This window comes from Bufo bufo, chromosome 5 (assembly GCF_905171765.1).
Source record: "Bufo bufo chromosome 5, aBufBuf1.1, whole genome shotgun sequence".
NCBI lineage: Eukaryota > Metazoa > Chordata > Amphibia > Anura > Bufonidae > Bufo > Bufo bufo.
The window spans coordinates 258546802-258572068 of record NC_053393.1 but is presented as its reverse complement, the minus strand read 5'-3'; the positions used below and the strand labels follow the sequence as shown (position 1 = coordinate 258572068).

General features: G+C 44.8%; 1 protein-coding gene across 3 annotated transcripts in view; it reads right to left on the bottom strand.

Annotated features, from left to right (window-relative positions):
• Window positions 1-25267, bottom strand: part of SLC12A7 (solute carrier family 12 member 7) — a 408366-nt gene that overhangs the window by 278848 nt on the left and 104251 nt on the right. The window contains exon 1 of one of the 3 annotated variants that reach the window (XM_040432156.1): window positions 13787-14119. The exons of 1 other annotated variant lie outside the window; for it this stretch is intronic. In XM_040432156.1, coding sequence (XP_040288090.1) covers window positions 13787-13898 — 112 coding nt within the window. In that variant the 5' untranslated portion in view covers window positions 13899-14119. Of the gene's footprint in view, window positions 1-13786; window positions 14120-25267 lie in introns of those variants that run through there. One more of the 3 variants, XM_040432158.1, reaches the window with a different exon arrangement.

Here is a 25267-nt window from a genome sequence, read left to right as displayed (position 1 = left end):
TTCACCTGAAAATGAAAGTTAAACTAAATATATAGCCTTACTGACATGCCCCCGGTATTGCTTATTCAGTCATTCATTTTTCAATCAGTGCCCCTGTTTGTCCGCGCTGCCCCCCGGAATATTTGCCGCCTTGTATGCTAATGAGCCGTTCGGCTCAACTGGGCGGGCCTTCAAAAGTTCTCCTGGGCGTGTAATTCTTCTCCCTGGCACGGAGCGCATCCAATCAGCGCACTCCGCTCTTAGCCAGGGAGAAGACGCTCCAGTTCTCGCGAGAACTGGAGCGATTTCATCCATCCGGAGCCGGCACCATCTCGCGAGAACTGGAGCGTCTTCTCCCTGGCTAAGAGCAGAGCGTGCTGATTGGATGCGCTCCGTGCCAGGGAGAAGAATGATACGCCCGGGGAGAACTTTTGAAGGCCCGCCCAGTTGAGCCGAATGGCTCATTAGCATACAAGGCAACAAATATTCCGGGGGGGGGGGCAGCGCGGACAAACGGGGGCACTGATTGAAAAATGAATGACTGAATAAGCAATAGCGGGGGCATGTCAGTAAGGCTATATCTTTAGTTTAACTTTCATTTTCAGGTGAAAGGTCCTCTTTAAGTGGTAATAGATTTGGAACACATTTACTTATCCAAGCCATTCTGAGATTGTTTTCTCGTGACACATTGTACATCATGACAGTCACAAATTTACGTCTATATATTTAATCTTTATTTATGAAAAAAATTAATAAAATCACAAATTTACCAAAGATTTTGAAAAATTCACAATTTTAAAAATTTCTATTTCTCTGCTTTTAAAACAGAAAGTGAGACCTCATAAAATATTTATTACTTAACATTCCCCATGTGTCTACTTTATGTTGGCATCATTTTGTAAATGTCATTTTATTTTTTTAGGACGTTAGAAGGCTGAGAATTTTAGAAGCAATTTTTCAAATTTTAACTAAATTTGCAAAAGCATTTTTTAAGCACCAATTCAGTTATAAAGTGATTTTAAGGGACTTATGTAATGGAAACCACCCATGTATTACCCCATTTTAGAAACTACGCCCCTCAAATTATTCAAAACTGATGTTACAAACTTTGTTATCCCTTGAGGTGTTCCACAAGAAGTAAAGGAAAATGGAGTTGAAATTTCACTATTTTGGTAGATTTTTTTATATCACCGTATTTTTCGCCCTATAAAAGACGCACCTAGGTTTTTGAGGAGGAAAATAAGAAAAAAAATATTTTGAATGAAAAGGTGTGCTTTTGGTGGGTTTTGAACTAATGGTGGTCTGTGGATGGCACACCGTTATGGGGGATCCGTGGATGGCACACCGTTATGGGGGGGGGATCCGTGGATGGCACACCGTTATGGGGGGGGATCCGTGGATGGCACACCGTTATGGGGGGGATCCGTGGATGGCACACCGTTATGGGGGGGGATCCGTGGATGGCACACCGTTATGGGGGGGGATCCGTGGATGGCACACCGTTATGGGGGGGATCCGTGGATGGCACACCGTTATGGGGGGGGATCCGTGGATGGCACACCGTTATGGGGGGGGAATCTGTGGATGGCACTGGTATGGGGGGAATCTGTGGATGGCACTGGTATGGGGGGGAATCTGTGGATGGCACTGGTATGGGGGGGAATCTGTGGATGGCACTGGTATGGGGGGGAATCTGTGGATGGCACTGGTATGGGGGGGAATCTGTGGATGGCACTGGTATGGGGGGGAATCTGTGGATGGCACCGGTATGGGGGGGAATCTGTGGATGGCACCGGTATGGGGGGGGATCTGTGGATGGCACCGGGATGGGGGGGAATCTGTGGATGGCACCGGTATGGGGGGGAATCTGTGGATGGCACCGGTATGGGGGGGAATCTGTGGATGGCACCGGTATGGGGGGGAATCTGTGGATGGCACCGGTATGGGGGGGAATCTGTGGATGGCACCGGTATGGGGGGGAATCTGTGGATGGCACCGGTATGGGGGGGAATCTGTGGATGGCACCGGTATGGGGGGGAATCTGTGGATGGCACCGGTATGGGGGGGAATCTGTGGATGGCACCGGTATGGGGGGGAATCTGTGGATGGCACCGGTATGGGGGGGAATCTGTGGATGGCACCGGTATGGGGGGGAATCTGTGGATGGCACCGGTATGGGGGGGAATCTGTGGATGGCACCGGTATGGGGGGGAATCTGTGGATGGCACCGGTATGGGGGGGAATCTGTGGATGGCACCGGTATGGGGGGGAATCTGTGGATGGCACCGGTATGGGGGGGAATCTGTGGATGGCACCGGTATGGGGGGGAATCTGTGGATGGCACCGGTATGGGGGGGAATCTGTGGATGGCACCGGTATGGGGGGGAATCTGTGGATGGCACCGGTATGGGGGGGAATCTGTGGATGGCACCGGTATGGGGGGGAATCTGTGGATGGCACCGGTATGGGGGGGAATCTGTGGATGGCACCGGTATGGGGGGGAATCTGTGGATGGCACCGGTATGGGGGGGAATCTGTGGATGGCACCGGTATGGGGGGGAATCTGTGGATGGCACCGGTATGGGGGGGAATCTGTGGATGGCACCGGTATGGGGGGGAATCTGTGGATGGCACTGGTATGGGGGGGGAATCTGTGGATGGCACTGGTATGGGGGGAATCTGTGGATGGCACTGGTATGGGGGGGGATCTGTGGATGGCACTGGTATGGGGGGGGGGGGATCTGTGGATGACAATGTTAGGACTCATGCACACAAACGTTTTTTGCATTCCGTATACGGGCCGTATTTTGATTCTGTATATGGTCCGTATACGGAACCATTCATTGCTCTGTTCCGTGGCCCCGCAACAATTATGAGGCATGTCCTATTTTTTGGCTGTTTTGCAGACAAGGATAGGCATTTCTATAATGGGCCTCCTGTTCAGTTCTGCAAATTGCAGAAAGCACACGGTCGTGTGCATGAGCACATATCGGGGGGGGGGGAGATCTGTGGATGACACCGTTATGGGGGGATTCTGTGGATGACACAGTTAATAAAGAACTAGCTGACTGCCTCAATGAATACTTCTGTTCAGTCTTTACAGAGGAAAATGAAGGAAAAGGACCTCAGTTAGGAAAGAAGACTAATGAATCTTTTGATGCATGTATCTTTACAGAGGAAGAGGTTCTAAGTCAGCTGTCTAAAATTAATACAAATAAGTCACAGGGGCCTGATGGGATACACCCAAAGCTATTAAAAGAGCTCAGCGGTGAACTAGCAAAACCATTAACAGATTTATTTAACCAATCACTGGCAACAGGAGTCGTCCCAGAAGATTGGAAATTAGCAAATGTTGTGCCGATTCACAAGAAAGGTAGTAGGGAGGAATCGGGCAACTATAGGCCAGTAAGCTTGACATCAATAGTGGGGAAATTAATGGAAACCATACTTAAGGAGAGGATTGTGGAACATCTAAAATCCCATGGATTGAAAGATGAAAAACAGCATGGGGTTACTTCAGGGAGATCATGTCAAACAAATCTTATTCATTTTTTTGATTGGGTGACTAAAACAATAGATGGCGGAGGTGCAGTAGACATCGCTTATCTAGACTTCAGTAAGGCTTTCGATACTGTCCCACACAGAAGGCTTATCAATAAATTGCAGTCTTTGGGCTTGGACTCCCATATTGTTAACCACCTCAGCCCCCAGTGCTTAAACACCCTGAAAGACCAGGCCACTTTTTACACTTCTGACCTACACTACTTTCACCGTTTATTGCTCGGTCATGCAACTTACCACCCAAATGAATTTTACCTCCTTTTCTTCTCACTAATAGAGCTTTCATTTGGTGGTATTTCATTGCTGCTGACATTTTTACTTTTTTTGTTATTAATCGAAATTTAACGATTTTTTTGCAAAAAAATGACATTTTTCACTTTCAGTTGTAAAATTTTGCAAAAAAAACGACATCCATATATAAATTTTGCTCTAAATTTATTGTTCTACATGTCTTTGATAAAAAAAAAATGTTTGGGTAAAAAAAAAATGGTTTGGGTAAAAGTTATAGCGTTTACAAACTATGGTACAAAAATGTGAATTTCCGCTTTTTGAAGCAGCTCTGACTTTCTGAGCACCTGTCATGTTTCCTGAGGTTCTACAATGCCCAGACAGTACAAATACCCCACAAATGACCCCATTTCGGAAAGTACACACCCTAAGGTATTCGCTGATGGGCATAGTGAGTTCATAGAACTTTTTATTTTTTGTCACAAGTTAGCGGAAAATGATGATTTTTTTTATTTTTATTTTTTTCTTACAAAGTCTCATATTCCACTAACTTGTGACAAAAAATAAAAAGTTCTATGAACTCACTATGCCCATCACGAAATACCTTGGGGTCTCTTCTTTCCAAAATGGGGTCACTTGTGGGGTAGTTATACTGCCCTGGCATTCTAGGGGCTCAAATGTGTGGTAAGGAGTTTGAAATCAAATTCTGTAAAAAATCACGAGTGAAATCCGAAAGGTGCTCTTTGGAATATGGGCCCCTTTGCCCACCTAGGCTGCAAAAAAGTGTCACACATCTGGTATCTCTGTATTCAGGAGAAGTTGAGGAATGTGTTTTGGGGTGTCTTTTTACATATACCCATGCTGGGTGAGATAAATATCTTGGTCAAATGCCAACTTTGTATAAAAAAAATGGGAAAAGTTGTCTTTTGCCAAGATATTTCTCTCACCCAGCATGGGTATATGTAAAATGACACCCCAAAACACATTCCCCAACTTCTCCTGAGTACGGAGATACCAGATGTGTGACACTTTTTTGCAGCCTAGGTGGGCAAAGGGGCCCATATTCCAAAGAGCACCTTTCGGATTTCACAGGTCATTTTTTACAGAATTTGATTTCAAACTCCTTACCACACATTTGGGCCCCTAGAATGCCAGGGCAGTATAACTACCCCACAAGTGACCCCATTTTGGAAAGAAGAGACCCCAAGGTATTCGCTGATGGGCATAGTGAGTTCATGGAAGTTTTTATTTTTTGTCACAAGTTAGTGGAATATGAGACTTTGTATGAAAAAAAAAAAAAAAAAAAATCAGCATTTTCCACTAACTTGTGACAAAAAATAAAAATTCTAGGAACTCGCCATGCCCCTCACGGAATACCTTGGGGTGTCTTCTTTCCAAAATGGGGTCACTTGTGGGGTAGTTATACTGCCCTGGCATTTTCCAGGGGCCCTAATGTGTGGTAAGTAGGTAAATGACCTGTGAAATCCTAAAGGTGCTCTTTGGAATATGGGCCCCTTTGCCCACCTAGGCTGCAAAAAAGTGTCACACATGTGGTATCGCCGTATTCAGGAGAAGTTGGGGAATGTGTTTTGGGGTGTCATTTTACATATACCCTTGCTGGGTGAGAGTAATATCTTGGCAAAAGACAACTTTTCCCATTTTTTTATACAAAGTTGGCATTTGACCAAGATATTTCTCTCACCCAGCATGGGTATATGTAAAATGACACCCCAAAACACATTCCCCAACTTCTCCTGAGTACGGCGATACCAGATGTGTGACACTTTTTTGCAGCCTAGATGCGCAAAGGTGCCCAAATTCCATTTAGGAGGGCATTTTTAGACATTTGGATACCAGACTTCTTCTCACGCTTTGGGGCCCCTAGAATGCCAGGGCAGTATAAATACCCCACGTGACCCCATTTTGGAAAGAAGACACCCCAAGGTATTCAATGAGGGGCATGGCGAGTTCATAGAAATTTTTTTTTTTTGGCACAAGTTAGCGGAAATTGATATTTTTAATTTTTTTCTCACAAAGTCTCCCGTTCCGCTAACTTGGGACAAAAATTTAAATCTTTCATGGACTCAATATGCCCCTCACGGAATACCTGGGGGTGTCTTCTTTCCGAAATGGGGTCACATGTGGGGTATTTATACTGCCCTGGCATTCTAGGGGCCCTAAAGCGTGAGAAGAAGTCTGGAATATAAATGTCTAAAAAAATTTTACGCATTTGGATTCCGTGAGGGGTATGGGGAGTTCATGTGAGATTTAATTTTTTGACACAAGTTAGTGGAATATGAGACTTTGTAAGAAAAAAAATAAATAATTCCGCTAACTTGGGCCAAAAAAATGTCTGAATGGAGCCTTACAGAGGGGTGATCAATGACAGGGGGGTGATCAATGACAGGGGGGTGATCAGGGAGTCTATATGGGGTGATAACCACAGTCATTGATCACGCCCGTGTAAGGCTTCATTCAGACGTCCGTATGCGTTTTGCGGATCCGATCCATCTATCAGTGCATCCGTAAAAATCATGCGGACATCTGAATGGAGCTTTACAGGGGGGTGATCAGGGAGTCTATATGGGGTGATCACCACAGTCATTGATCATGCCCCTGTAAGGCTTCATTCAGACGTCCGGATGCGTTTTGCGGATCCGATCCATCTATCAGTGCATCCGTAAAAATCATGCGGACATCTGAATGGAGCTTTACAGGGGGGTGATCAATGACAGGGGTGTAATCAATGACAGGCGGGTGATCAGGGAGTCTATATGGGGTGATCAGGGGCTAATAAGTGACGGGGGTGGGGTGTAGTGTAGTGTAGTGGTGCTTGGTGCTACTTTACTGAGCTACCTGTGTCCTCTGGTGGTCGATCCAAACAAAGGGGACCACCAGAGGACCAGGTAGCAGGTATATTAGACGCTGTTATCAAAACAGCGTCTAATATACCTGTTAGCGGTTAAAAAAAACACATCTCCAGCCTGCCAGCGAACGATCGCCGCTGGCAGGCTGGAGATCAACTCTCTTACCTTCCGTTCCTGTGAGCGCGCGCGCCTGTGTGCGCGCGTTCACAGGAAATCTCGCGTCTCGCGAGAGGACGCGCCGGCGCGTCCAGGAGGAATGACTCAACCACCTCCAGGACGCGTCTGTGCGTACAGCGGTCCGGAGGTGGTTAAATAGATTAGGCAGTGGCTGAGGGACAGGCAACAGAGAGTTGTAGTCAATGGAGTATATTCAGACCAAGGTCTTGTTACCAGTGGGGTACCTCAGGGATCTGTTCTGGGACCCATATTGTTTAATATCTTTATCAGCGAAATTGCAGAAGGCCTCGATGGTAAGGTGTGTCTTTTTGCTGATGACACAAAGATTTGTAACAGGGTTGATGTTCCTGGAGGGATACACCAAATGGAAAAGGATTTAGGAAAACTAGAGGAATGGTCAAAAATCTGGCAACTAAAATTTAATGTGGATAAGTGCAAAATAATGCACCTGGGACGTAAAAACCCAAGAGCAGAATATAAAATCAGTGATACAGTCCTAACCTCAGTATCTGAGGAAAGGGATTTAAGGGTCATTATTTCAGAAGACTTAAAGGTAGGCAGACAATGTCATAGAGCAGCAGGTAATGCTAGCAGAATGCTTGGATGTATAGGGAGAGGCATTACCAGTAGAAAGATGGAGGTGCTCATGCCGCTCTACAGAGCACTAGTGAGACCTCATTTGGAGTATTGTGCGCAGTACTGGAGACCATATCTCCAGAAGGATATTGATACTTTGGAGAGAGTTCAGCGAAGAGCTACTAAACTAGTACATGGATTGCAGGATAAAACTTACCAGGAAAGATTAAAGGACCTTAACATGTATAGCTTGGAAGAAAGACGAGACAGAGGGGATATGATAGAAACTTTTAAATACATAAAGGGAATCAACAAGGTAAAAGAGGAGAGAATATTTAAAAGAAGAAAAACTGCTACAAGAGGACATAGTTTTAAATTAGAGGGGCAAAGGTTTAAAAGTAATATCAGGAAGTATTACTTTACTGAGAGAGTAGTGGATGCATGGAATAGCCTTCCTGTAGAAGTGGTAGCTGCAAATACAGTGAAGGAGTTTAAGCATGCATGGGATAGGCATAAGGCCATCCTTCATATAAGATAGGGCCAGGGGCTCTCCATAGTACTTAGTATATTGGGCAGACTAGATGGGTCAAATGGTTCTTATCTGCCGACACATTCTATGTTTCTATGTTTATGGGGGGGGGGGGGGAATTCTGTGGATGACAGTTATGGGGGGGGGAGGGGATCTGTGGATGACAATGCTATGGGGGGGGGATCCATGGATGACACATATATAGCATCTTATGCTATATACAGTCAGGTCCATAAATATTGGGACATCGACGCAATTGTAACATTTTTGGCTCTATACACCACCACAATGGATTGGAAATGAAACGAACAAGATGTGCTTTATCTGCAGACTGTCGGCTTTAATTTGAGGGTATTTTCATCCAAATCAGGTGAACGGTGTAGGAATTACAACAGTTTGCATATGTGCCTCCCATTTGTTAAGGGACCAAAAGTAATGGGACAATTGGCTTCTCAGCTGTTCCATGGCCAGGTGTGTGTTATTCCCTCATTATCCAAATTACAATGAGCAGATAAAAGGTCCAGAGTTCATTTCAAGTGTGCTATTTGCATTTGGAATCTGTTGCTGTCAACTCTGAAGATGAGATCCAAAGAGCTGTCACTATCAGTGAAGCAAGCCATCATTAGGCTGAAAAAATAAAACAAAGCCAGCAGAGAGATAGCAAAAACATTAGGCCTGGCCAAAACAACTGTTTGGAACATTCTTAAAAAGAAGGAACGCACTGGTGAGCTCAGCAACACCAAAAGACCCGGAAGACCACGGAAAACAACTGTGGTGGATGACCGAAGAATTCTTTCCCTGGTGAAGAAAACACCCTTCACAATAGTTGGGCAGATTAAGAAAACTCTCCAGGAGGTAGGTGTATGTGTGTCAAAGTCAACAATCAAGAGAAGACTTCACCAGAGTGAATACAGAGGGTTCACCACAAGATGGAAACCATTGGTGAGCCTCAAACAGGAAGGCCAGATTAGAGTTTGCCAAACGACATCTAAAAAAGCCTTCACAGTTCTGGAACAACATCCTATTGACAGATGAGACCAAGATCAACTTGTACCAGAGTGATGGGAAGAGAAGAGTATGGAGAAGGAAAGGAACTGCTTATGATCCTAAGCATACCACCTCATCAGTGAAGCATGGTGGTGGTAGTGTCATGGCGTGGGCATGTATGGCTGCCAATGGAACTGGTTCTCTTGTATTTATTGATGATGTGACTGCTGATAAAAGCAGCAGGCTGAATTCTGAAGTGTTTCAGGCAATATTATCTGCTCATATTCTGCCAAATGCTACAGAACTCATTGGACGCCGCTTCACAGTGCAGATGGACAATGACCCAAAGCATACTGCAAAAGCAACCGAAGAGTTTTTTAAGGGAAAGAAGAGGAATGTTATGCAATGGCCAAGTCAATCACCTGACTTGAATCCGATTGAGCATGCATTTCACTTGCTGAAGACAAAACTGAAGGGAAAATGCCCCAAGAACAAGCAGGAACTGAAGACAGTTGCAGTAGAGGCCTGGCAGAGCATCACCAGGGATGAAACCCAGCGTCTGGTGATGTCTATGCATTCCAGACTTCAGGCTGTAATTGACTGCAAAGGATTTGCAACCAAGTATTAAAAAGTGAAAGTTTGATTTATGATTATTATTTTGTCCCATTACTTTTGGTCCCTTAACAAGTGGGAGGCATATATGCAAACTGTTGTAATTCCTACACTGTTCACCTGTTTTGGATGTAAATACCCTCAAATTAAAGTTGACAGTCTGCAGTTAAAGCACATCTTGTTTGTTTCATTTTAAATCCATTGTGGTGGTGTGTAGAGCCAAAAATGTTAGAATTGTGTCGATGTCCCAATATTTATGGACCTGACTGTATGTGTCATCCATAGATTCCCCCCCCCCCCTTACCCATAACAGTGTCCCTGTGTAAATAGTGACCCCCAAGACAGGGGGTGGAGGCCAGCAACTGGTGTTGAAATCGCGGCGGGAGGCCGGTGCAGTCACTGTACTCTATTACACCGGGCCCCGCACACAGCAGTATTCATATGTAAAGTGTAGGCAATCCATATGTAAAGTATAGCAATCCTCTGCGGTAGCGCAATCCACGTAGTACTCACAATGAGACTCCTGTACTAGCAGACAGGCTGACTGGTCACTCATTTCGTCACGCACCTGCTCCTCCCACTTTATTAATGAAGCAGGCGGAGCATGAGCGTGACAAAGGCAGGAGAGAAGCTAGAATCGGTCATGTGTGTCTCTTACTGGCATCCCAATGTAGCCCTGGAGCCAGAATTTGCACCAAGTCACTTCCGATCCATCCAGCCTCTTGCTGCCTACAAAGATCTGCCACACTTGCCTCATCACTTAGAGCCCCAGTTCTGGAACACTGACCAGCTGGGAGCAACAGCATGTGGCAGAGACTGTGCATTCCACATGACTCCCAGACTGTCTGTACATGCTCCAGAGCAGGGAGGACTCCTCCGTATGGCACCAGATAATCGGCAGGCCTCATTCCAGAGACCAGGAAAAGAGTGAGGTGAAACCCAGACTCTTCAGCTGGCTCCCAATGTAGTCGGATGCCTCCAGGCAAATTTTCCCATATTAGAAAATTTAAGCTCTACAGTCCCGGGAACTCTCCAGAATAAAATCCCATTTCCTCCATCCAGCAGGACAGGAAACGGGTGTTGAGGTAGATACAGCTTTTAAAGCTCTCCACAGGTGTTCCCGTTTCCTGTCCTGCACTGGTCTCTCACGGGGCTTTCATGGGTATAAAGGGTAATTAATATAACATTGGTGGAAATCCAACTCCCAGCACACTCACTGATCAACTATCACGTGCATTGGCCACATGGCCTTTGTGCAGTTTAGACCCATTTATTTGGAATGGGATTGAGCTGTAAGACGAAGCATAGCCACTATACAATGTATGGTATGGTGCTTGGCCTACTACAGGAGCTTGGATGAGCGCTGTGGCCCATTCAAACAGCTGTCAGGGAAGCTGGGAGTGGGATGGTCAATGATCAGATATTGATGACTAATCCTGAAGACAGGCCATCAATATTTAATCCCTGGAAGGCCCCTTTCATCAATCATTTACAGTATACACTCACCTAAAGAATTATTAGGAACACCATACTAATACGGTGTTGGACCCCCTTTTGCCTTCAGAACTGCCTTAATTCTACGTGGCATTGATTCAACAAGGTGCTTATAGCATTCTTTAGAAATGTTGGCCCATATTGATAGGATAGCATCTTGCATTGGAGATTTGAGGGATGCACATCCAGGGCATGAAGCTCCCGTTCCACCACATCCCAAAGATGCTCTATTGGGTTGAGATCTGGTGACTGGGGGGGCCATTTTAGTACAGTGAACTCATTGTCATGTTCAAGAAACCAATTTGAAATGATTCGAGCTTTGTGACATGGTGCATTATCCTGCTGGAAGTAGCCATCAGAGGATGGATACATGTTCTAATTCTGTTTACACCAAATTCGGACTCTACCATTTGAATGTCTCAACAGAAATCGAGACTCATCAGACCAGGCAACATTTTTCCAGTCTTCAACAGTCCAATTTTGGTGAGCTCGTGCAAATTGTAGCCTCTTTTTCCTATTTGTAGTGGAGATGAGTGGTACCCGGTGGGGTCTTCTGCTGTTGTAGCCCATCCGCCTCAAGGTTGTGCGTGTTGTGGCTTCACAAATGCTTTACTGCATACCTCGGTTGTAACGACTGGTTATTTCAGTCAACGTTGCTCTTCTATCAGCTTGAATCAGTCGGCCCATTCTCCTCTGACCTCTAGCATCCACAAGGCATTTTTGCCCACAGGACTGCCGCATACTGGATGTTTTTCCCTTTTCACACCATTCTTTGTAAACCCTAGAAATGGTTGTGCGTGAAAATCCCAGTAACTGAGCAGATTGTGAAATACTCAGACCGGCCCGTCTGGCACCAACAACCATGCCACGCTCAAAATTGCTTAAATCACCTTTCTTTCCCATTCTGACATTCAGTTTGGAGTTCAGGAGATTGTCTTGACCAGGACCACACCCCTAAATGCATTGAAGCAACTGCCATGTGATTGGTTGACTAGATAATTGCATTAATGAGAAATAGAACAGGTGTTCCTAATAATTCTTTAGGTGAGTGTATGTAGCCCAAAATGGCTTTATTAAAGCTCTGTTTAGAGTGCAGCTTGGAGCCTCCCTCAGGAAATTCTGTCTTATCTGCCAAAAAACAGCACAGTATGCAGAGCTATACTTCCCATCAAAATGATGGGCACTGCAGCAGTATCCGATGTAATGTGACCCGTCATAGGACACATAAGGCACTCGTATGCTTCTCTAATAAACCGGTAAACAGAGCCTAAAGAAAAATTATTCTGAAAAAAACTGAGCAAGATATGGCTACATCAACACAAAAATAAAAAAGTAATGGCTCTTCAAATACAGTGGCTGAAATGGGATTTTTTCCTATAAAAGGCGCCTTTATTAAATATTTGGCATCAGCCCTTAGAATTAAAGGGATGTTCCCATCTAGACACCTGAGACCCCCGCACATCTCTCTCTTCAATGACATGGGAGATCTGGAAGCAGATGACACTATTTACAGAACGCCCAAAGAGGAGCCGCTTTTCCCATTCTCCATTACGGTACCATTGTAGAATACCACCCGCCATGTAAACTAAATAAAGCCCTCAGAGCATGAGCACCCATGGGTGACCCGGAGGGAGCATACTGCCGGTAATGACAGTCTGGCTCACCCCCAGCCAGCCGCTAATCTACGCCTTCCTATGTAACTTGGCCCTGCCGTTCAGAAGGTCTCAGCGCTGCCTGGAGCCGCTTTTCCCATTCTCCATTACGGTACCATTGTAGAATACCACCTGCCATGTAAACACCCATGGGTGACCCGGAGGGAGCATACTGCCGGTAATGACACAGATAACCCCCAGCCAGCCGCTAATCTACGCCTTCCTATGTAACTTGGCCCTGACGTTCAGAAGGTCTCAGCGCTGCCTGGAGCCGCTTTTCCCATTCTCCATTACGGTACCATTGTAGAATACCACCTGCCATGTAAACACCCATGGGTGACCCGGAGGGAGCATACTGCCGATAATGACACAGATAACCCCCAGCCAGCCGCTAATCTACGCCTTCCTATGTATAACTTGGCCCTGACGTTCAGAAGGTCTCAGCGCTGCCTGGAGCCGCTTTTCCCATTCTCCATTACGGTACCATTGTAGAATACCACCTGCCATGTAAACACCCATGGGTGACCCGGAGGGAGCATACTGCCGGTAATGACACAGATAACCCCCAGCCAGCCGCTAATCTACGCCTTCCTATGTAACTTGGCCCTGACGTTCAGAAGGTCTCAGCGCTGCCTGGAGCCGCTTTTCCCATTCTCCATTACGGTACCATTGTAGAATACCACCTGCCATGTAAACACCCATGGGTGACCCGGAGGGAGCATACTGCCGGTAATGACACAGATAACCCCCAGCCAGCCGCTAATCTACGCCTTCCTATGTAACTTGGCCCTGACGTTCAGAAGGTCTCAGCGCTGCCTGGAGCCGCTTTTCCCATTCTCCATTACGGTACCATTGTAGAATACCACCTGCCATGTAAACACCCATGGGTGACCCGGAGGGAGCATACTGCCGTTAATGACACAGATAACCCCCAGCCAGCCGCTAATCTACGCCTTCCTATGTAACTTGGCCCTGACGTTCAGAAGGTCTCAGCGCTGCCAGGAGCCGCCGCTCTCCCTCACAGCTTCTGTGCGACTGGCGGCCGGGGCGTGGCCTGAGCGTGACGTCACCCGGCCAGGTGGGCTCCTGACTGAAGGGCACTTCAAAGCTTCCACACAGCTTACCTAACAGGGACTCTTCTTCACTTTGATGCCTCGCCCCGCCGCCAGACCTCTCCTCCTCGCCCGCAGCATCCTCCTGTTGCTCCACTGGGACCACGGTAAAGTTGGTAGGCATCCTGACTGTGCCAGCCAGAGGGGAAGGCAAACGTGTGGGCGTAGCTGTGTGCCCACACCTGTTCTGCAGGGACGCCCTAAATGGTCACCTTCTGTTGGTTACTTGGCCGAGTAGTACAAAGGCTGCAGAGTGAAGGCAACTCGGAAGCGGAGGGTCAGATTGAGAGGGTGTTCTGCTCCCCGCCCAGGTTTACTCTCCGCCTTTGTCAGCCTTCATTTAACTACTGCACATCATCCCCTGACTTGTGATCAGAAGTTAAGTTAGGTGGGCGGGGCTAGTTACGGATCTCAGACAGCGAGCTGGCACGTGATGGTCATCGCTGCTGGGGAGGGGGCGGGGCCAAATGTTTGCCGCCAATCACGTTTAAAAAAGACGTTCCCATTATCGGCGTACAGGAACGAGGAAAGGCTATTTATGTGTAGAACACCGCTAGAGGGCGGGAGGACTGACTGACCGGGAACACGTCCACCAGCACTTCCTAGCCACAGAGCACTGAGTAACCATACAGTACAGCCATACTGGGGGTCTCTGTAACCATACAGTACAGCCATACTGGGGGTCTCTGTAACCATACAGTACAGCCATACGGGGGTCTCTGTAACCATACAGTACAGCCATACGGGGGTCTCTGTAACCATACAGTACAGCCATACGGGGGTCTCTGTAACCATACAGTACAGCCATACGGGGGTCTCTGTAACCATACAGTACAGCCATACGGGGGTCTCTGTAACCATACAGTACAGCCATACGGGGGTCTCTGTAACCATACAGTACAGCCATACGGGGGTCTCTGTAACCATGTACTGGGGTCTCTGTGTAACCATACAGTACAGCCATACTGGGGTCTCTGTGTAACCATACAGTACAGCCATACTGGGGTCTCTGTGTAACCATACAGTACAGCCATACGGGGGTCTCTGTGTAAACATACAGTACAGCCATACGGGGGTCTCTGTAACCATACAGTACAGCCATACGGGGGTCTCTGTAACCATACAGTACAGCCATACTGGGGTCTCTGTGTAACCATACAGTACAGCCATACGGGGGTCTCTGTAACCATACAGTACAGCCATACGGGGGTCTCTGTAACCATACAGTACAGCCATACTGGGGTTTCTGTAACCATACAGTAGTCTCTGTAACCATACTAGCCAGTTTAGTGTATCTGAACTGGAATAGTACATTCCAGTTTAGCTCACCCTCTGAGCAGAGTGGCTGCGCCCATATCCTGCCTTATGGGGAAGGAAGGAAGTTAAGTTAGTGTGCCAGCTACCCCGGCTAGGGGAAGGCTGTGTGTGTAGGAGCTCCCAGATATAGGGATCCAAAGCCAGGATCTTGTATCGGCTTAAAAATTTATCATCATCCCCAGCCTGAGCCTTGCAGCCTCAGCTGGTAGAAGCAAGCAGCCACCTCCAGTTACAGGAAGAACCATACCCTGTGAAGATAACTGAGTACCGTCCAGAGACCCCAGGAGAAGCCAAATTCCTCCTCAGCTAGTCAGACCCCAAGACAGCAGAAGATATATTCCTGCCACATTACAGAGCTACTAAGCAGACGTCCTTTCCTGCAAAAGCTCCAGGCACATGATAGAGCAGAAGATAATTTCCTGCCACACATTGCCAATACCTACTGGGACCAAAGACTAATGCTTTATCTCATTTGGATGAAAGCTGCAACTAGTAAAAGACAAGTTTGAACTTTACCCAAGGTCTGGATCTCATTTACTGCTGCAAATTCCTCTATTACTCCTACTAGCACCACACTCAATTTATTGAAAGTGATCCAGGAGTCCAGCCGTACCCAGGTAGGAGTCTGTGTGTGGGACAAATGTGAATTCCTCTCAAACGAATGAGGGGAATAGAGAATAAAAGAGAAAAAAGGGGCGCACAATAGGATAGTATGTATATACAGATAAAATATCGTGAGAATTGTGAAGGCTCACCTTTTTTGAGTTGTGCAAAAAATAGGCACAACTCTATTGAAGGCTTGTAGTGATGAGACTGATCTTCCGGAACTGCAGCCGCAGATTGTGTATTCTTTTTGATGGGATGATCAGTCCCCCAAAAGGAAAAGTGTCAATAAAAGGGAGGTTCTGCTTCGGCGCAAGTCCACAATGGAAACGGTCTCAATGGTATAAATATTCTTCTTTAATGGAAACAACGCGTTTCGGGGAGTAAAGCTTCCCCTTCATCAGGTTTCATAGTATTACAGTCAATGCCATATACAAATAGATATTTATAGGTACAAAACAACAACAAAAAACCGCCAAAACATACACCTGGGGACCGCCCCCTAGGAGCGGAGCTACCTCCAGGTGTCACCTCAAACATCAGGAAAATTCAATCAGGACAAATCTCTGTTTCGATTATACAGATGGCTCTATAATATGGACCCACGTGATTGTCAGAAAATTTGTTAAAAAACGAGCATCCTAAATGATTATTTAATGTAAAACATTTTTGTGTTGTGTTCACATATCCGTCATGTGACCGCAGGTGGTCACATGATCGGAAACAGACCGGAAAGGTGGTCACATGATCGGAAACAGACGCATCCTCTGGTGATCGGCCCTCTCTCATATGAAAATACAGGGGGAGAAGGAGAGAGGCCGATCACTGCAGGCTCCTGTTTGTGTGTGGACGCATGCTCAGCTGTGTAGAGGTCGCCGCCGTCCATAGAAAGGGGGTGTGTTTGTGTGTGACGTCAAAACCACGTGATCGCAATCTTGCAGTCACATGGTCCATTGGCAAGACAACGGAAATGCAATGGTTTCAAGCCGCAATTAGGGGGCGTTTGAAAAGCTCAGCCTGGGTGTATCACAGAGGTTCGATCGACTGGATATACAGCTCAATATACTGATTAGGATGACTCTATATATTGTATATTATATACTCAGAGTGCATAATAAAATAATGGTTACTATGAATAAATGGATAAAAAATGAAGGGTTATAAAATAAATAATAAATAATTAGATGCATATAGAAGTAGTAAGTGATACAAAAATAAATATAAATAAATAGCGCTATTTTTATAAAAATTAATATAAAGGCTACTCAATAGTTGATAAAAATATTTGTTAAATATAATATAAATATACATTTTGATATTGTTTGCTCTTGCAATAGAGCCGCTTGCGGCACATATTCGCTTATCGACAAGTATAGAGGGGTTTAGATACGGCGAGCTGCACAATAAAGTGGCTATGTACGCTGATGATACTCTACTTTTCTTGGGCGATACTGGTGCGTCTCTGGATGCGGCCATGGCATTGATTGACAGATTTGGTAGCTTTTCTGGACTGCGGATAAACTGGCAGAAATCCTCTTTGATGCCAATTGACGGGCAGGCCCTGGCAGGCAGACAAGTAGATAGTTTGGTGCCCTGGGTGGATAAATTTAAATATCTGGGATTACATATAACACCGAGGCTATCGGATTTTGAAGAACTTAATCTGTCCCCATTGCTGGCTACTTTTAGGCTTAAAGTGAGGTCATGGTGTAGACTCTTTCTTTCGGTGGTAGGTAGAGTTAACCTTTTAAAAATGGTTATGATGCCCCAACTGTTATATATACTGAATAATGCTCCAGTTTGGATCCCTCTAGATAGATTCAAGAAAATTCACTCTATATTTAGAGATCTTACTTGGAAGTATGGACAGGCTAGGATCAAACTGGAGACATTGCAGTATTCTAAGTCGGAAGGGGGCCTAGCTGTCCCTAACGCATGGATTTATTTTTTGGCTTCCCAATGTCAGCATTTTAAGGGATGGATTGATCTACAAGCACCGGACATGACTGGGCAGATATTGCAGCATTGGTTGGGCAGTCGTGACCTCATGGGCATTCTGGAAGGCTCAGGAATGCATGCAGGGAGGGAAAAACTCCCTCTTATTGAACTTATGAAAAAAGTTTGGGCAAAGGTGAAGATGCTAAGAGGAGTGGGAGGTATTAGTGAACTTTCCCCTATTGGAAAGAACCACTTGTTGCCAGAACTATTTGCCATACCAGGACTTAGGAACTGGGAAACTTATGGAGTGACGAGAATTGGACAATTAATTAAGGACAAGACATGTAAGTCATTTCAAAACCTGCAGCAGGAATTTAATATCCCTAGGGAGTGGTTCTATAAATATCTTCAAATAAGGCATGCCCTTGAGGTCACGTTGCGGAAAGGATGTGAGATAGCTCAAATGGAGGTGGTTCATAAGCTTGTTCTTCCGTCAGGTGGGGGAAAAAGAGGGTTAATATCACAGGTGTACGCTCTCCTACTGGAAAAATTTTTAGAGGGATATCCGCTTTCAAGAATGAAAAAATGGGAGGCTGACGTGGGAGATATGTCTAAGGATAAGTGGGAAGATATATTAGAAGCAGTCCCCAAGGTGTCCTTGAGTGAACAGGGCAAATTGTCCCAACTATTTATCATACATAGAGTGTACAAAACACCGGTGTTCCTGAAAAAGATAGGAGTAAGAAGTGATGACAAGTGTCCAAAGTGTATGGAAGATGGTGCAGACTTGTTGCATATGCTGTGGTCTTGTCCAGTAGTTGGTAATTATTGGGAGGAAGTTAGAAATATGATTAATAGTAAACTGACATTGAAAATTCAAAAAGATCCTAAGGTGTGTGTATTGGGGTATGTGTCTGAAATTGGAGGGAATGAACCGGTTAAGGTAGCTGTGGGGAGATTGCTATGAGGTGGATCCAGGGGAGTCCGCCCACACTGAGTGAGTTTGAACGGAGGGTGCATGACATGCTGATACTCGAAAAAGGGGTGTATGTGAAGAGAGGGTGTCCTCAAAAGTTTGATAAAATGTGGAGTGAATGGTTATCTCATACCCATGTGGTTATATAGGCATGTGACGGTCAAGACCTGTTGTTAGGGTTGGGGGGTTAGGGTAGGGTAAGGGGGGGAGGGAGGTTGGGAAGGTTAAGTTCTTGGTAATTTTATGTCCAAAATATTTGTTTTAGCAAGTGTTCACGTATTGTACGGATTCATGATAAACTGAGTGGTGATATACTTATGTGTACTGTTGTTCACTGAATCCACACGGTGGATAATGTAAAGGAAAGAAAATGCAACGTATTGTATTATGTTTTATTATGTATTTATTGTTTAATAAAAACGATTTGATTTAAAAAAAAATATACATTTTGAAGTATTTGGGAATGTGTCATTTTTCTAATTATTATGTATTAACCTCCTCAGGACCGCCGTACGCAGGATTGCGTCTTTGCGGCGGCCCTGCTCTTCTGGGTGGACGCGCCGATGCGTCCTCTAGCGAGACGCGAGATTTCCTGTGAACGCGCGCACACAGGCGCGCGCGTTCACAGGATCGGAAGGTAAGAGAGTGGATCTCCAGCCTGCCAGCGGCGATCGTTCGCTGGCAGGCTGGAGATGTGATTTTTTTAACCCCTAACAGGTATATGAGACGCTGTTTTGATAACAGCGTCTAATATACCTGCTACCTGGTCCTCTGGTGGTCCCTTTTGTTTGGATCGACCACCAGAGGACACAGATAGCTCAGCAATATGTAGCACCAAGCACCACACTACACCCCCCCCCCGTCACTTATTAACCCCTTATTAGCTTCTGATCGCCCCTGATCACCCCATATAGACTCTAAACTTGTACCAACAAAACTGCCAACCTATCCCGTAGTTTCTAAAATGGGGTCACTTTTTTGGAGTTTCTACTCTAGGGGTGCATCAGGGGGGCTTCAAATGGGACATGGTGTAAAAAAAAACAGTCCAGCAAAACCTGCCTTCCAAAAACCGTATGGCATTCCTTTCCTTCTGCGCCCTGCCGTGTGCCCGTACAGTAGTTTACGACCACATATGGGGTGTTTCTGTAAACTACAGAATCAGGGCCATAAATAATGAGTTTTGTTTGGCTGTTAACCCTTGCTTTGTAACTGGAAAAAAAATATTAAAATGGAAAATCTGCCAAAAAAGTGAAATTTTGAAATTGTATCTCTATTTTCCATTAAATCTTGTGCAACACCTAAAGGGTTAACAAAGTTTGTAAAATCAGTTTTGAATACCTTGAGGGGTGTAGTTTCTTAGATGGGGTCACTTTTATGGAGTTTATAATCTAGGGGTGCATCAGGGGGGCTTCAAATGGGACATGGTGTCAAAAAAACAGTCCAGCAAAATCAGCCCTCCAAAAACCAAACGGCGCACCTTTCACTCTACGCCCCGCTGTGTGGCCGTACAGTAGTTTACGGCCACATATGGGGTGTTTCTGTAAACAGCAGAGTCAGGGCAATAAAGATACAGTCTTGTTTGGCTGTTAACCCTTGCTTTGTTAGTGGAAAAAATGGGTTAAAATGGAAAATTAGGCAAAAAAATGAAATTCTCAAATTTCATCGCCATTTGCCAATAACTCTTGTGCAACACCTAAAGGGTTAACGACGTATGTAAAATCAGTTTTGAATACCTTGAGGGGTGTAGTTTCTTAGATGGGGTCACTTTTAGGGAGTTTCTCCTCTAGGGGTGCATCAGGGGGGCTTCAAATGGGACATGGTGTCAAAAAAACAGTCCATAAAAATCAGCCCTCCAAAAACCAAACGGCGCACCTTTCACTCTACGCCCCGCTGTGTGGCCGTACAGTAGTTTACGGCCACATATTGGGTGTTTCTGTAAACGGCAGAGTCAGGGCAATAAAGATACACTCTTGTTTGGCTGTTAACCCTTGCTTTGTTAGTGGAAAAAATGGGTTAAAATGAAAAATTAGACAAAAAAATGAAATTCTCAAATTTCCTCCCCATTTGCCAATAACTCTTGTGCAACACCTAAAGGGTTAACAACGTATGCAAAATCAGTTTTGAATACCTTGAGGGGTGTAGTTTCTTAGATGGGGTCATTTTTGGGTGGTTTCTATTATGTAAGCCTCGCAAAGTGACTTGAGACCTGAACTGGTCCCTAAAAATTGAGTTTTTTTAAATTTCTGAAAAATTTCAAGATTTGCTTCTAAACTTCTAAGCCTTATAACATCCCCAAAAAATAAAATATCATTCCCAAAACAATTCAAACATGAAGTAGACATATGGGGAATGTAAAGTCATCACAATTTTTGGGGGTATTACTATGTATTACAGAAGTAGAGAAACTGAAACTTTGAAATTTGCTAATTTTTCAAAATTTTTGTTAAATTAGGTATTTTTTGGTGCAAAAAAAAAATAATTTTTTTTTTTACTTCATTTTACCAGTGTCATGAAGTACAATATGTGACGAAAAAAAAATCTCAGAACGGCCTGGATAAGTCAAAGCGTTTTAAAGTTATCAGCACTTAAAGGGACTCTGGTCAGATTTGCAAAAAATGGCCTGGTCCTAAGGTGTAAAAAGGCTGTGTCCTTAAGGGGTTAAGGGTGTTTAAGCTATAGGGGCTGAGGTGGTTAAAAGGAAATTATCAGTAAACACATTATATAATATGATATTTATTGGTATATTATTTTAACCACTTCAGCCCCCTTAGCTTAAACACCCTTAAACCAGGCCACTTTTTACACTTCTGCACTACACTACTTTCACGGTTTATTGCTCGGTCATGCAACTTACCACCCAAATGAATTTTACCTCCTTTTCTTCTCACTAATAGAGCTTTCATTTGGTGGTATTTCATTGCTGCTGACATTTTTACTTTTTTTTGTTATTAATCGAAATTTAACGATTTTTTTGCAAAAAAATGACATTTTTCACTTTCAGTTGTAAAATTTTGCAAAAAAACGACATCCATATATAAATTTTTCTCTAAATTTATTGTTCTACATGTCTTTGATAAAAAAAAGATGGTTTGGGTAAAAGTTATAGCATTTACAAAAAAATGTGAATTTCCGCTTTTTGAAGCAGCTCTGACTTTCTGAGCACCTGTCATGTTTCCTGAGGTTCTAAAATGGCCAGACAGTACAAACACCCCACAAATGACCCCATTTCGGAAAGTAGACACCCTAAGGTATTCGCTGATGGGCATAGTGAGTTCATAGAACTTTTTATTTTTTGTCACAAGTTAGCGGAAAATGATGATTTTTATTTTTTTCTTACAAAGTCTCATATTCCACTAACTTGTGACAAAAAATAAAAACTTCCATGAACTCACTATGCCCATCACGAAATACCTGGGGGTGTCTTCTTTCCTAAATGGGGTCACTTGTGGGGTAGTTATACTGCCCTGGCATTCTAGGGGCCCTAATGTGTGGTAAGTAGTTTGAAATCAAAATGTGTAAAAAATGACTGGTGAAATCCGAAAGGTGCTCTTTGGAATATGGGCCCCTTTGCCCAACTAGGCTGCAAAAAAGTGTCACACATGTGGTATCTCCGTATTCAGGAGAAGTTGGGGAATGTGTTTTGGGGTGTCATTTTACATATACCCATGCTGGGTGAGAGAAATATCTTGGCAAAAGACAACTTTTCCCATTTTTTTATACAAAGTTGGCATTTGACCAAGATATTTATCTCACCCAGCATGGGTATATGTAAAATGACACCCCAAAACACATTCCCCAACTTCTCCTGAGTACGGCGATACCACATGTGTGGCACTTTTTTGCAGCCTAGGTGGGCAAAGGGGCCCACATTCCAAAGAGCACCTTTCGGATTTCACCGGTCATTTTTTACACATTTTGATTTCAAACTACTTACCACACATTTGGGCCCCTAGAATGCCAGGGCAGTATAACTACCCCACAAGTGACCCCATTTTGGAAAGAAGACACCCCAAGGTATTCGCTGATGGGCATAGTGAGTTCATAGAACTTTTTATTTTTTGTCACAAGTTAGTGGAATATGAGACTTTGTAAGAAAAAAAAAAAATAATAATCATCATTTTCCACTAACTTGTGACAAAAAATAAAAAATTCCAGGAACTCACCATGCCCCTCACGGAATACCTTGGGGTGTCTTCTTTCCAAAATGGGGTCACTTGTAGGGTAGTTATACTGCCCTGGCATTCTAGGGGCCCTAATGTGTGGTAAGTAGTTTGAAATCAAAATGTGTAAAAAATGACCTGTGAAATCCTAAAGGTGCTCTTTGGAATGTGGGCCCCTTTGCCCACCTAGGCTGCAAAAAAGTGTCACACATGTGGCATTGCCGTACTCAGGAAAAGTTGGGCAATGTGTTTTGGGGTGTCATTTTGCATATACCCATGCTGGGTGAGAAATATCTAGGTCAAATGCCAACTTTGTATAAAAAAATTGGAAAAGTTGTCTTTTGCCAAGATATTTCTCTCACCCAGCATGGGTATATGTAAAATGACACCCCAAAACACATTGCCCATCTTCTCCTGAGTACAGCGATACCACATGTGTGACACTTTTTTGCAGCCTAGATGCGCAAAGGGGCCCACATTCCATTTAAGAGGGCATTTTTTGACATTTGGATCCCAGACTTCTTCTCACGCTTTAGGGCCCCTAAAAATGCCAGGGCAGTATAAATACCCCACATATGACCCCAAGGTATTCAATGAGGGGCATGGAGAGTTCATAGAAATTTTATTTTTTTGGCACAAGTTTGCGGAAATTGATTTATTTATTTTTTTTCTCACAAAGTCTCCCTTTCCGCTAACTTGGGACAAAAATTTCAATCTTTCCAAAATGGGGTCATTTGTGGGGTGTTTGTACTGCCCTGGCATTTGAGGGTCTCCGCAATCATTACATGTATGGCCAGCATTAGGAGTTTCTGCTATTCTCCTTATATTGAGCATACGGGTAATGAGATTTTTTTTTCCCGTTAAGCCTCTGGGCTGAAAGAAAAAATGAATGGCACAGATTTCTTCATTCGCATCGATCAATGTGGATGAAAAAATCTCTGCCAAAAAAAAAAAAAGTAGGGGAAAGGCGTCTGCCAGGACATAGGAGCTCCGCCCAACATCCATACCCACTTAGCCCGTATGCCCTGGCAAACCAGATTTCTCCATTCACATCAATTGCCAGGATTTTATATATTTTTTTATATACAAAGTGTTTGCCAAAGCATATGAACACCGCCGCCTCCTCAGCGCATATGCCTCGGCAAACGTATCTTTTATTGCAGAGGAGAAATCTCGTCTTGCAGCGCCGCATACACCGACTTTTGTGTTATCTGACAGCAGCGCAATGCTTCTGTCAGAATGCACATCAGTGCTGCAGCTAGTCGATCGGTTGGTCCACCTGGAAGGTTAAAAAAAAAAAAAAAACAGGCCGCAACGCAATAAATTTATAAACTGTATAATAAAATTTGAACGGAACATATAAACTTTATTTAACTTTTTGAACTGAACGTTAACTTTTTTGCTTACCGGTGATTTTTTTTTACCTTTATAGGACAAACCTCTCCTTCCCCATGGGACAATGTGCAAAGCGCAAATCGCCCAAAGATGTGGCGAAGTACGTTATGCACTTTATCCCAGGTGAAAGGAGAGGTTTGCAGCAGCTGTGAGTGAAAGGGCCCTAATAGCCCTGTGTGTCTGTCCTGTGAGATGCAATCCCTATGCTAAGTGTACCTGTGTGTGGTACTTCCGGAAACACTCTCCAAAGCATAGGGCAGGGTGGTCAGGGCAGTCAGGACAGAAATAGCGGGTGTTACGCCTTATTCCACTCCTGCTACAGACACAACATTTTTTTTGGGGTGGCAGTCGGTTTGAGGTACCAGCAACGAAACTGGGGAAATGTCGCTCGTGTAGACGGCTCACTACACTGGTGGTTGGGGCCACGGAACCTCCTGGATACAGGAGGTTCGCGATGATCTTTTCCTGAAATTTGAGTAAGGATCCTGTTCTCCCAGCCTTACTGTAGAGAATAAAACTATTATGTGCAGCCAATTGAATCAAATATACAGACACCTTCTTATACCAGCGTCTGGTGCGTCGGGAAACTAAATAGGGAGCCAACATCTGGTCATTGAAGTCCACCCCTCCCATGAGCGCATTATAGTCGTGGACACAGAGGGGCTTTTCAATGACACTGGTTGCCCGTTCAATTTGGATTGTCGTGTCTGCGTGAATGGAGGAGAGCATGTAAACGTCACGCTTGTCTCTCCATTTCACCGCAAGCAGTTCTTCGTTACACAAGGCAGCCCTCTCCCCCCTTGCAAGATGGGTGGTAACGAGCCGTTGGGGGAAGCCCCGGCGACTAGGTCGCGCAGTGCCACAGCAGCCAATCTGTTCTAGGAACAAATGCCTGAAGAGGGGCACACTTGTGTAAAAATTGTCCACATAAAGATGGTACCCCTTGCCAAATAAGGGTGACACCAAGTCCCAGACTGTCTTCCCACTGCTCCCCAGGTAGTCAGGGCAACCGACCAGCTCCAGGGTCTGATCTTTTCCCTCATAGATCCGAAATTTGTGGGTATAGCCTGTGGCCCTTTCACAGAGCTTATACAATTTGACCCC